The following is a 13,195-nucleotide window of genomic DNA, read 5'->3' on the forward strand; positions in this document are numbered from 1 at the left end:
TTCCTCCTTTTCACTCTCATCTATACCAGTTGCTTCCTCTTATCACTCATTCATTTATCTACTTCTTATAATCTGGCTTCCTACTCTATCCCTAGACTGAACCTATTCTTTTCCCAGTTACTGATTGGCTGTTACAATGAAGGCTCTACATATTAGAGAATTTCATATAATTATTTGGTTGTACAGAAAAGACATAGCTTTGGGATCTGCTGCTGCTTTCTGCCATCTTGTTCTGTTATAAACCACTGTTTTTACAAGACAAAGATGGGACTATTTTGTGGCAGAGTAATGACCTATCGGATAGAGCACTGGACTTGTAGCCAGGAAGACCTGGGTTCTTGCCTCATTCACTTACTAGATATGTGACTTTGGGCTTGTCATTTAACCTGTCTGTGTTTCGGTTTCTTCTGCTTAATAATGGAATTGGACATGATGGCTTCTAAAATCCATTCCAGTTCTAAATCTATGATCCTATAAATAATAGAATCTAAGAGGAGAGAAGGATTTCCTCAAGAGCATTGTGCAGAATATACGAGTATGTGAGAATATGTTCCAGCTCACTAATAATAAGAGAAATGCAAATTAACACAATTGTGAGGTTTAATCTGACACCATGAAAATTGGCAAAGCAAAAAAAAAAAGGTTGTAAGAAGTGTTGAAGGAGCTGTAGGAAGAAAGGTGCTCTAGTACTCTGCTGAGAGAGCTGTAAATTATTAGTCCAGTTGTTTTGTATCTTGCTGCGTTTGGAATTATGCTAGAAAAGGAACTGTAACATTCATAACTTTTGACCCATTACTGGGAATATACCTCATGATGAAAAAAATAGCAGAATCTGTATAATTCCTCTGACAATGTTCATAGAAAGGGACCTGAGCCCAGAATGGTCCAAAGATTAGGTAATGAAATAGATCTTTCCTCCTGTAAGAGAACCTGGGGAACGAGGGCCAATTATTATAGAAAATCTCAAGATATCATAATTTTTGAGCTGGAAAGGATATCAGAATCTAAGCTAAATTGTAAGTGTCATAGCCTAATCTTTTCTGAGCTATAAACCCAGAAAGGTTGTATCTACAGTCTTGTCAAATGTCACACAACTATCAGATATGGAATTAGAACCCAGTCTTCTGATTCTAGAGCCTGTGCTCTTTCTACTATACTATAACAATACTATGTTAGCATTTTTATTTAGCTATTTTTCTTTATTACAGTGGAGGTTCACTTATACTAGGGGGTAAAGGAAAGTGAGGAATAGAGGAGAAACAGCACATAGAGATAACAGGTATTTCCAGAAATGGTTATAATATAAAAATAAGAATCATCCACAAATTTCATTTCAAAAATAAAAGCCAATAAAATGGAAGTGATAGTGGGAAATTTAAGTGGCTAAAAGAAAATCAGAATTGTAATTTACCTCTTAATTTTATGACCCAAATAAACATTTGTTAAAAGGTCTGTAAAACTGGATAGATACTTAATATAACATACTTAAAATGTTCTTTTAATAATCATAGCTTTCACTTTTTTACCTGCTGAATTCAGCAAAACCAGCATTCGATAAGTTACTTTTATATTCATCTTTTAAGTGATTTTTTAATTTCTTAAGCATTTTCTACTTTTCATGTATTTTAGATTTTCAAACTAAATGATCTAAAAATAACATAATTTTGATCCACTTTTTCTCATTTGTATTATAGCGTTATCTCTGAATCACTGAAAAATATGGATCAGGTTGTGGGCAAAACGAAATATATCAAAAGTTGTCTTCAAAAGACTGAAGATGGTTCAGCGAAGGTATTATATTTTTACTGTCATCTGAGTTGAGAACTTTTAAAGTAATTTACTTTCTGATCTATGGGTTATTGTAACATTTCAGGAAAATTAAATTTAATCAGTGTAGCAACTCCACCTACTGACAGTTTGCATTTCTTCTCTGAGCTGGTAATTGGTCTTTGAGATTTGCTATATCCTAAGAAATAATCACTGAAAAATGAACTGAGTATTAAATATAGCAGTCTCATTATTTATGATGTATCAATTGATAGTGAGAAAACTATTTTTGACTTGGTTCATACTAAAGATATGTAAGAACTCATACCTAAAGAAATTGGTTGGTATTTTATTGGTATATAAGAAGGTTTAGATAAATTGTGATTTTTGTTTATGTATCCTCAAAATTAGCCCTAGCTACAGTCAGGTGTATCAAGTTGTACACCTGAACTAAGTATTGCCTTTACACTTAATTCTTGAGGCTAAATCCAGGCATCCCTAGACTTCATTAATTGCCATTACTTATATGATTGTTGAGATCAGCTTCAAGCAGCTTAGGTGGCTCAGTGGTTTGAGAACTAGACCTAAAGACAGTAGGTCCTAGGTTTAAATCTGATCTCAGACACTTTCTAGTTGTGTGGCCCTGAATCACTTAACTCCCATTACCTAGCTCTTACTGTTCTTCAGCCTTGGAACCAATTCACAGTATTGATTTTAGGAGAGAAGGTAAGGATTTAAAAAAGAAAAAAAGATAAAGTCTTGGGGTTTCCCCAAATGAAAATTGCTTTCACTAAAAAAAAAATCCTATCTTCAAAACTGATATGGTCTTATCAACTATACATTTGAAGAACAAAAGTCAACCAGACCTTGTGGTGATATTAAAAATCAAAGCATACTCCCTCAGACAGTGGCCAAGATTTATGTTCTTGGGGCTTGTCTTAAACTGGATCTTTTTCCAAGGCTGGAGGGAAGGATATTCAGTACTTGTTAGACCATATTACTAATAATACCACTACATTTGATGCTTGGGGAAATTAAGTCATTCATTCTTCATATTTTATTTCATATATGAAACATACAATGAAATATAGTGGATGTCTGCTGGAGTTAATAGACACACATATGAAACAGTTAAATAACAATGCAAGATGACAAATGATTAAGTGCTATCAAGAGAACACAATTATTATTAAAGTTAGAGAAGAGGGAGACCAGAGGACTTCACAGAGAAAGGAAAAGTTCCCATTGAGTCTAGGCAGGATTTGGATATCTTAGAGAATAAAAGGAAGAGCAAGAGGAACAAAATGAGAAAAAAAATGGTATAAACTAAACACAGTGGGTTTCACAGTCTTGAATTTAACAAATATTTATTTAATATTCTCCTCCTATCTCCTTGAGTGCCCCTGCAACCAACCAAAACATGTTCTCTAAGTTTCACTAAATACTGGCTGCTTACGAAGTATGGGTTAATATGGAAGGTTTCAAGTGCCACTTTAAGGAATATCCTTTACCATACTTTAAGCAGCTACTAGAGGTTTTTAAACCTAGTGGTATGTAGGATGAATTGTATGGATCAAGGATGAACGAAAGGAGTCTAGTTCAAGGGCTCTTGTAAGCATGTGAACATTAGGACTTTAACTAGGATGGTTAAAATGGAAATGGAAAGGAGGGAACAAAGGCAAGAGACATTTCAGGAAAAAGCGTAACATGGTAACATCACATATACAAAATGAAATTAGGGGAGAGACCAAGAGATGGCCAAGTTTTGGAACTTGAGTGAGAAGAGTAGTACTGACATAGAGAAGATAGTTGGGAGAAAAAGCCAAACCAGTTTTTAAAGGAATTCAAAGAGATTACAAGGTTCAGTTATAGATCTCTTGAGGTTGAGTTGAACCTGGAGTTTATTTTCAGCAATCCAGCATACAGAATTGTTTAAGTATTCATAATTAAGGCAAGATTCTTTTTTTAAACAAGCAATACATAAATAAGAGAAATCTTATTTTTGTTTTGTTTTCTTTCTTTTAGTTTACTGATGAAACTGGAAGGAAAGAAGAAATGGATATTCAGTTCTTGGAAAAACAATACCAAGAAAGGCTGGAAGAAGAAGTGGCTAAGGTTAGTTTACAATTTTTTTTCAGCTAAATCCTTTTTATGATTTTGAAATCCCAGCCTACATAAATTTTACTGAAATTAGTATCATCATTATTAGTATCATTATTGAATTAGTATTTGTTTGTTGATTGAATTTACATAAGGATCATTTCCAAATTGCCAGTTTCTTATGTCAAGTAATGCTCCTTTTAAATGTGCTTTTCTGTTCACTATATTAAATATTCACTGCCTCTCCTTTTTACCTTGATAGAGCAAAATCTGAGACTTCCTTAAAAGGTCACAGTCCAGCTCTGATTTCTTACCCCATATGGCTCTTGTCCACATCCTCTGAGCATTTGATAGCTCTTCCTCCTGACAATGCATGAATGAGCTCAGAGGTTGTCCCTTGGTTCTCCCATGTCTCTGCTTCTCCGCTGCTCTTTGGGTGGCCATGACTTTAAGAATATAATCTGTGTATGAAGACAACACTGAAGATCCAATATTAATTGAGCCAGGTTAATTTGTTGTTTCTCCAGAAGAAGGAATGAACCTTTACTAGACTGTCGACACTTCTTTAGCACCATCACTTTTATGAGTTGGGGTTCTGACTGTGCCATTGAACATGGTGAATCCCAGGCAGAAATTGAGTATATAACTTTGACATCAGAGATTTCATTTCTCAAGGGACTTATGTACATGTAAATACATATATATATATATATATATATATATATATATGCATATATATATATATGATCACTTTACTATCTTGATTTTACTGGAAGATAATTTTAAATAGGAAACAAAAACCATCACAGCCAGACACTTTTGTTGATAAGACACAACCAGGCAGAGAATCTTGTTCCTCACTTACCCTGACCAGAACTCTGGATAAAAAGTCATCCAACAAAGATTTTACTAAGTACCTAACATATACAAAACACTGTACTAGTGTGGATTCAAAAACAAACCAAAAAAAGATGTTTTCTTTCCATAAGGAGCTCATATTCTGCTGTGAGATACAACATATGCCCACTTCTTTGTGGCTTTTGCCTTCTTTGCAGCATTCTAGATCATTTGCTTTTGCTGGCCAGCACATACCTTTAGAGAAAGTTTCTAAAGTTTTGTTGTCTCCTTAAATATATTCATCTTTACTTTTTTCTCATTTCTGCTCAAAGAATATTTTCTCTCTTGGGAACTCCACTTTAGTTTCAGAATTTTAGAATTTAGTTTATCTCACAGATAAGAAACTTTTGGGAGACATTGCCAAGATTATGCCAATCAGATTGCTTGTAAAACCACCCACATAGTGCCTGTGCAATGCTGGTGTACCTCCCATTCAAACCATCAGCTACCTTTTCCAAAATGTATTTGGCAGATTTTAGACTGTATTGCAATATGCTGAGTTGTACTGACCAGCAAAGTTACATAATGACATACACCAGCATACTAATTTATGGTAGTATATTAGCATAACACCTTCTCTGCTAACATTTATCCCTAACTTGTAAGAGATAAATTAATTCAGGCAACCTAAGCCTGACAGATCATTTCTTACTACACATGTTGCTGCATAAGTCAGGAAAAAATCCTAGGTGTATCTCTGAAAGACTTTAATTAAGTGTGGTTTTATTGAACAAGCAAGAAAACTGAATTTTCAAGGTAACAAAATGTTCTAAGATACAGACTTTATTACAGGAGTTTAACTACAAAAGAGTCTTAACATCCTAATTTTATTGCCTTCCTCTTAAATATATGTTTCTGTCTAGTTCAATCTTTGTATCTCTGGCTTCTATAAAAATAAATGTAGTTTATGTTTTATTTGTTCCTTTATTGTTACTTTCTCTGGGGAGGGAAAACAACTTAAATTTGCATCTTTTAATAGTTTATTTCTTCCTTAACAAATAAATTGCTTTGAAATTGCATTACTACTTTTGTTAATCACAATACCATAATCAGATATAAAGAGTCAATTTTTCTTTTGGCTAGACCTACAAATATCAACTATCTTTGCTAAAGGTAGAAAAGAATAATAGCTCTAAGAGTTATATGCAGATCATGATTGTTTTCAGTTTATAACAAAATGTTAGCTCATTTCCAAAAATGGACAGTACCTAAGATTTCATTGAAATAGAGAGGACTCCCTCCATCATTGCAGATCAGCATCTGTTGGGTGATTTGATGGTTTAGAAAGTTACCTGCAACTTGGAGGCATTAAGTGATTTGTACCATAGACTTCAGGTAGTATGTGCCAGAGGTGGAATTTGAACCCAGGTCTAGCTATCTCTTTTCACTGCCTTCCATTCAGAAAAAAAGTGTAATGAAAAATAAAGTCATTTTATGGGTATGTTCAAGAAATAGAGAATGTTAAAACCTATTAAGAGGGGGGGGGAAAGACTTATTTTATTTCTCTTGTCCGTTTTCTTTTTTAAATTGTTTTGTTCTCCAAAATTGCCTTCCTCAAAGGAACATTAAATATAAAAAAGATCAACATTCGTTTCTAGTCAGTATTCTGTTATTCTTAAGGACATTTGTCAATACATTTTACTTAAAGCATTTGGTTTTAGCAAAATACATTGATGTATACCATTAGGAGATAGTTTAAAATGTGATCAATGTAATGAATAATATTACTAAAACACCACAAAATAAACCAAATCTTAACTAATTTCAGTGAAATAATGATGATACAAAGTTCTAGTAAATAAAATTCTGTTTTGTAGCTTTAAATTGTCCCATGTAGTTAAGACATATTAGTCTTATTTTTTAAACTATCCTTATATAATCATGTTAGCAAATTTATCTTTTAAATTTATTGATGCTTTACAAAATGCGTTTTCATTTCCCAGCAATTCCCCTTTATTCCCTTCACCCTTCCTGCTCTTCTCCCTGCCATTCCAATCTCCCTCTTACCTCTGGAAGTCTTCTAGAAATCAAAGATAATTAAAATAAATGACAACATTGACCTGGTTAGATGTTCCACGCACCTCTGCTTCACTGCCTCTCCACCTCAAGGATGCAAACATGCTTTACTGATATTTCACTAAATTTACTATCTGCACTGCATTAGTCAGCATTCTGATTTTACAGATATTTTTTCTATACACTGTCATGGTGATTGTGTTCCATTTTCTCTTGGACTGCCCTCTCCTGTATTCGTTCATAGAAGACCTCCTAAAGTTCCCTGCAAATTAGCAAATTTCAAATTTTGCTTTAACTTTTACTGGAAATTATAGGTATTAAAGCAAAATATAATACATATAGCTTTATTAGAGCCAATCAAGTAATTAAAATTTAATTGTTTAAAAGAAGCAATAAGATTATTGCTTTGATTTTGGATTTACTATTGAAAGTATAAATCATCTTTACTATATTGGTTTGTTTTTGGACTAATTTTAATTCAGAATTTTCTTTGAATATCACTTCAAATTATAATTTCTGAAGCTACTACCATACTTTAAGTCTCTAAATGGTTCTTTTAAATTTTCCACAGGTCATTGTGTCAATGAGCATAGCCTATGCTCAGCAAAGTGAAATAGCAAGAATTTCTAGGCAAAAGGAAGATGTTGCATCAGTGACACAAATAAATGCCCATCAACAAAAAGAACTCTTTCTAAGTGATAGGAAGTGTTCTAGGAATGAGATTAGCATACAGACTTTTGACCAAGAAGAAATGAAATTTAAAGAACTGAAGCCACTTAGCAAAGAACTGAGAGAAGAAGAATTCAAGGAAATTCTTTTATCAAATAGTAGTAATCTTGAAAGCACATTTGAATTGAAGGACCAAGAACTAGATTTTTCAAGAGAAGTTTTCTCTTCAAACAGAGAGTTTATTTTTACAGAACATGTGAGTATTTGCATCTTTAAAAAGAAATCACTTGTTTGTTTTTATTTGGATTCATTTCAGCTAGTACAGACAGTACAAATGGATGTCCTTGGAATGCTAAGTGGCCCAGTGGCCTTCTTTTCATGTTCTGATCACTTGATATTTTCTTCTTCCCCTTTAAACTTTTCATTAAGTGGGCTGTTCCTGAGAATAACCTAATGTGGAGATAGCCCCCATGTCTCTGCATAGCTATTTAGGATTCACTTTACTCTGGGCCTGGACCAGGTTCAAGGTGGTAAGCCTTATGGTGGCAAGGGAAGATAAAGGACAAGAAGGAGATCTGAAATCTTTTCTTTACCCTCTAAACTGCTTCCTTTCCTTTCCTCTGGCCCTAGAGCTGCTTTTCTTAACCTTCTTCTGTAACCACCCACCCAATCACTAGTATAAAACACCTAGAACAATCCAATCTTTTCCTATGAAATGTTAATGAATTTTTTTTATTTCTTTGGATGCCCAAAGATCCCATTAGCCTCTGCATGCTTACCTTTCCTAATATTAGCAAGTTCTGTGAAAATAGAATGTGAGCTAAAACAACATTATGGGGGCATAAAAGAATTATGTTGTAAATGTGTGATCAGCTGAACGGTGTGGCAGTAGGGTTTTGCAACTTCATGGTATGATCTGATTATAATATATGAGAGGTTTTTTTTTAATTATCTTGGTTGGTATAGAATATACCTTTACTTAACAAGATTAAGTGTTAAAAAGGATTTATTTGCTTTTTGGTTTTGGGGTTTTTTTGAGAAGTATTGTTTGCGATCAAGTCATATAACTTCCTTTCATCATTATTTATCATTACTGTTTACAAAAACCCTTAGAAAACCTCCAAAGTACTGTGTGCTTTTCTTCAGGGAATAGAATAAGAGAGAAGCTAAGAGAATTCATTCTGTTCTACATTGGACCAAGAAAGGAGAGATGCTTCAATTAGAAACTAGCCTTAGGGGCAGGTAAAAGACAGATAGTCCCTGAGTTCTTCAGAAAAATAGAATGGAAAGGACTTAGGGCATGGGCTCAGGACATGGTCTCTAAAGCACCTTAATCCTAAATTCTTGGACCTCCCATCTTTAGACCTCATCCCCACAGAGCTGTGTTCCTTTACCCTACCCCAAAGACCTTATCCTTTTCCCATATTCTAACTCTCTCAAGGCCCTGTCTCTGGAAGTTAACACAGAGGCTTCTAAGTCTTCAAGGTTCTTTAAATGCCAGCAGGTCCCCAAATTTTTTATGTTATATTTATTACAGTTTTGTCTCTTCAGGGTAGTGAAAATATTAGGAAAAATTACCATCTGTTTCTTATTCAGTATAAAAGAATCTATTAACAACTTACTAGTCATACAGTACCTTCTTGAGCTTAAAAATGAGTGGGCAAAATGCATAGCCTTGATTCTCTACCCTTTCTTCATGATGGCTCCCTGGGTTGTTTCATGCTCAGGAGAATATAAGGAACTCTCCAGCTTCTGTTTATTACCTTTTTCCCAAAAGCCTGCCTTACACATTAGCTAGAAGCCCCAACACTGCTTCTTGGAGACCCCAGGAAGCAAAATATAGTAACACCCATTTAGCAGCCCTAGAACTTAAGTGGAGGAGATAAGGACTGATCCCATAGGAGTAGGGGAAAGAAAAGAAGCAAGGCTAAGAACTGAAAAAAGGGCAGAAGAATAAAGAAAGAGCAATTCCCTTCCCCCAAAAAGGAGGAAAGGGGAATAAGGGTGGAGATAAAAAGAAAAGGGAAAAAAGCCAAGGACAGAATGAGTGACAGAGAAGTGGCACAGTATCTGTGACGAGACAGGGTAGGGTACCACTTCAGTGGCTGTGGCCTTTTGGGTCTGCAATTGTAGAAAATTGTCAGCATCAACCTCCTAAGAGACAGAAGTGTTCACCAGGAAAGCCCATTATAATGGTTTCTAAGTTTAAATTACCCCCCACAGGAAAAACAATCATTTACCTAGTAACTTTAAAAGACTTCTTTTTATAGGGAGGGCCATGTAAAAGAATGTGCTATCATTTGATGACCCCAGAAAGGTCAGAAGATAGGTATCTATCCCCATCCTACTTTGTAAGGGTAGCCCAAACTTGCCACCATGTTCCACACACTTCCACCACCTCCTGATGACCACATTTGAGAGTATACTTTAGATAAAAATAAGCAATTTTGTTCATTTTTATACATAGATGTTAATAACATTCTTGCTTTAAAGTATAAATAGTATTATAGTCAACTGTTAGATATTTATAGGCTTATGCTTCAATTTTGAACTCAATAATCCACTCCTTTATGGTACTCAACAAGTCACTTATATATTGACTTAGATTTTATTCAATAAGCGTTAAATAAGACACAGTGGGTAGGTTCTGGGACTATAAACATAGAAATGAAACAATTGTTGCTCTCAAGGAACTTATATTCCAATAACAGAGTACAACATGTACACAAATAAATATAATGCAAGTTAAGGGGTGATAGAGACAGGGAAGAAGCAAAATAATAAATTTGGGGAATCAGAGACACTGCCAATGAGTTTGAGTTGAGTTTTGGTTGAGGTTTCACAGGAGGCTGACATCTGAACTAAACATAGAGAATGTGTCAGGCTTCTGGGAAATATTTGGTGGCAGAAAATGAATTTTTCAGGTCTGAAAAACAGTTAGTAGTCCAATTCAGCTCAAATACTATGTGTGAAGGGGAATTCTGTCCCTAACAGAATTCATTGCTTTCCTCCTAACTGTACCTCTCCTCCCAATTTCCCCATTTCTGTTGAGAATACCACCAGTTTCTAGTAACCCAGTTTCACAACTTTAGACCATCTTTAGTTTTTCTCTCTCTCCTCCCATACTACATCTACATCCCCCTCCTCTGTCCCTTTCTCTCCATAGAGTCTCATTCAGGCCCTTATTTCCTCTCGCTTGGTCTAATAGAGCAGCTTCCTCATTGGTGTGCCTGTTTCTCATCACTCCCTTGTTCAAGCCATCCTCCACACAGCCACCAAAATCTCCCTAAGACACAGGGTTGACCAGGTCACTCCCTGCAGGGGCTGCCCCTGTGTGACCTACAAAGGCTTTCATGTTCTAGCTCCAGCCAGCCAGCCTTTCAGACACTTACATTCCAGCAAGCTTGGGGCTCTGTGCCCAGACTTGGGCTGTCTGGCCCAGTCCTGAAATGGGCCTTGGAACCAATGCTGAGTGTTGATTCTAAGACAGAAAGCAATAGTTGTTTGGTTTTTTTATTGAATTGAATATTGCAGGATTTATGGGATGTACTATATTACAAAGTTATTCTTGTACACATAATATAATATGACTTGTGCATAGTACAATGTTATTTACAGCATACTCTAAATTGAAGTCCCAGCCTTCTAGAAGCCCATTAAAAGTAATTTATTTCACATGCCATATTATTATTGTACCCAAAATGTCAACAGGGTTAGTAAAATTGAAGACTGACTTGTCTGAGAGGGGTCTTGAGAGACAGGTTCTCTAGTTATTTAGTCAGTGAACCCCAGGTACTATCTAAAACTCTAAAGGCAGAGGGCAGCCCTGCTTTTACGAAGCTCACAGTCTAATGGGGGAGAAAGCATAGACAAACTATCCAGAAAATAAATTGGAGATAATCAGCAGAGGGAAGTTTCTCTTCTCCTTCTCAAGAGCTATACACCCTGCTTTGAAACATTGTGGACCCATTTAGCTAATTCTTTGCTGTTACCTTGGGAATATTTTTGTATGGCATGCCTCTCTCTCTTTTTTTTTTTTTGCATGCAGAAGTGTGTTTTCTGTTAATAGGTCTCTAAACTAAAGGAAACTTAGAGGACCAAGAATTAGAATAATTCTCATATTCTCCCAAACATGTGAATGCCTATAGATTTTCATCCCATTTCAAAATAAACTACAGATGCAAACTGCTGTTCAATTTTCTAGACCCGGGATGAGATGTTGGCATCAAACACAGAGGCTTCTCGGCAGCTGATGATGAGTGAAGAGCAGCTGGAAGACCTGAGGCAGGAGTTGGTGCGGCAGTACCAGGAGCACCAGCAGGCCACAGAGCTATTGAAACAAGCTCACATGCACCAAATGGAAAGACAAAGGGAAGATCATGAACAGCTGCAGGAAGAGATCAGGAGGCTTCACCAAGAGTTGGCCCAGGTAGCTGTCCTGTGTCCCCCAGGAGAAGCACTTGCCCAAAGAGCCTAGTTGTTCATTAGGGTCAGGAGCCTTGGTTTCTCCAGGCTCCTTGTAAACTCTTCAGGAAGGTCTCCCTGTGCTAGGGCTTGATCAGGAGGTTTTCTAGAACTTCTCCCAGAAGTCTGCTGTCGTAGGCTTTGCTTTTCCATCATGTTTATAGGGCATTTTCATCATTGACTTGTGGATCAAAGGTCTGGTTTTGCCCTTCTTGTTTTCCCTCTATCCTGGAGTGATAGATTCTCCATTTGGCTTCATTCTATTTTGCCACATCTCTGTGCATTGGTCTCACTGGATACTAAAGAAATAGGCTTCTTCCCTGCTCTAATCTGACTAATGGCCATTAGACTCTCTCAAAGGTGACATGTTTCCAGAAATCTTACTGGGTGAAGATCACATTTCAATTCTAGAAGCACAGGTTTTTGTCATATTTCTAGTTCTTTCCTGATTGAAAATTTAAATACTTTGCTTGGAATTTGGGAGCTGGGTTCTTATAAATTTCCCAATGGAAAAACTTACTCACAAAATCAATGGAGAAAACATAATAGATCAAAACAGTCTAAAATTATCAGTAATCCTTGGTGAGGGGGAGGGGGAGAGCCCCAGGCCTCCTTGAATTTAGGTTTGTTGGCTAAAGAAAGACATGAAATGACCAAAAAGCATTTAATATTGTCACATGTAATGATGGAAGTATTTTTTGGCATATGGAATATAATACATATTAAACCTGCTAAGTCAACTTTTCTTCATTGCATTTTGTGATTTTAAATTCCTGATTTTTCAATGCAAAATTAGTCTTTAAAAATAATATCAAAAGGCTTATACAGGTCATAAGTATTTAGATGAAATTAACATTTTTTAAAAATCTAAACATTTTGCATTGAAAAATGAATACTTTTAATCGCTTGAAGTAGATTGGAATTACCCAGGTCTACTTTCCTTGGGGTTTAAAAGAAATCAATCATTCAATCAATAGACATATATTAAGTGCCTGCTATGTATTAGGCACTGGGCTATATGCTGGGACATCTGCTTTAATATTCCTGATTTCTCTCCTCCCCCTCCTATCGCAAACAATATTCTCTTATGACCTTTTCTCTTATTTAGAGTGCCTCAATAGATAATGAAAACCTGGTTACAGAGAGAGAAAGGGTGCTTCTAGAGGAGCTGGAAGCCCTAAAGCAGCGATCATTAGCTGGAAGAGAGAAGCTGTGTTGTGAGCTGCGCAGCAGCTATACGCAAACACAGGTAGTGTGGACGTGGGCCGGCATAGCTGAGGCA

The 13,195-nt window shown here is 35.9% G+C and overlaps 1 protein-coding gene across 1 annotated transcript in view; it reads left to right on the plus strand.

Annotated features, from left to right (window-relative positions):
* Positions 1–13,195, plus strand: part of AKAP9 (A-kinase anchoring protein 9) — a 188,256-nt gene that overhangs the window by 95,081 nt on the left and 79,980 nt on the right. The window contains exons 15-19 of the mRNA XM_056800198.1: positions 1,695–1,791; positions 3,793–3,882; positions 7,352–7,705; positions 11,654–11,878; positions 13,022–13,162. Of these exons, the coding sequence (XP_056656176.1) occupies positions 1,695–1,791; positions 3,793–3,882; positions 7,352–7,705; positions 11,654–11,878; positions 13,022–13,162 (907 nt within the window). The remainder of the gene's footprint in view (positions 1–1,694; positions 1,792–3,792; positions 3,883–7,351; positions 7,706–11,653; positions 11,879–13,021; positions 13,163–13,195) is intronic.

This window comes from Monodelphis domestica, chromosome 5, assembly GCF_027887165.1.
Source record: "Monodelphis domestica isolate mMonDom1 chromosome 5, mMonDom1.pri, whole genome shotgun sequence".
Classification (NCBI taxonomy): domain Eukaryota; kingdom Metazoa; phylum Chordata; class Mammalia; order Didelphimorphia; family Didelphidae; genus Monodelphis; species Monodelphis domestica.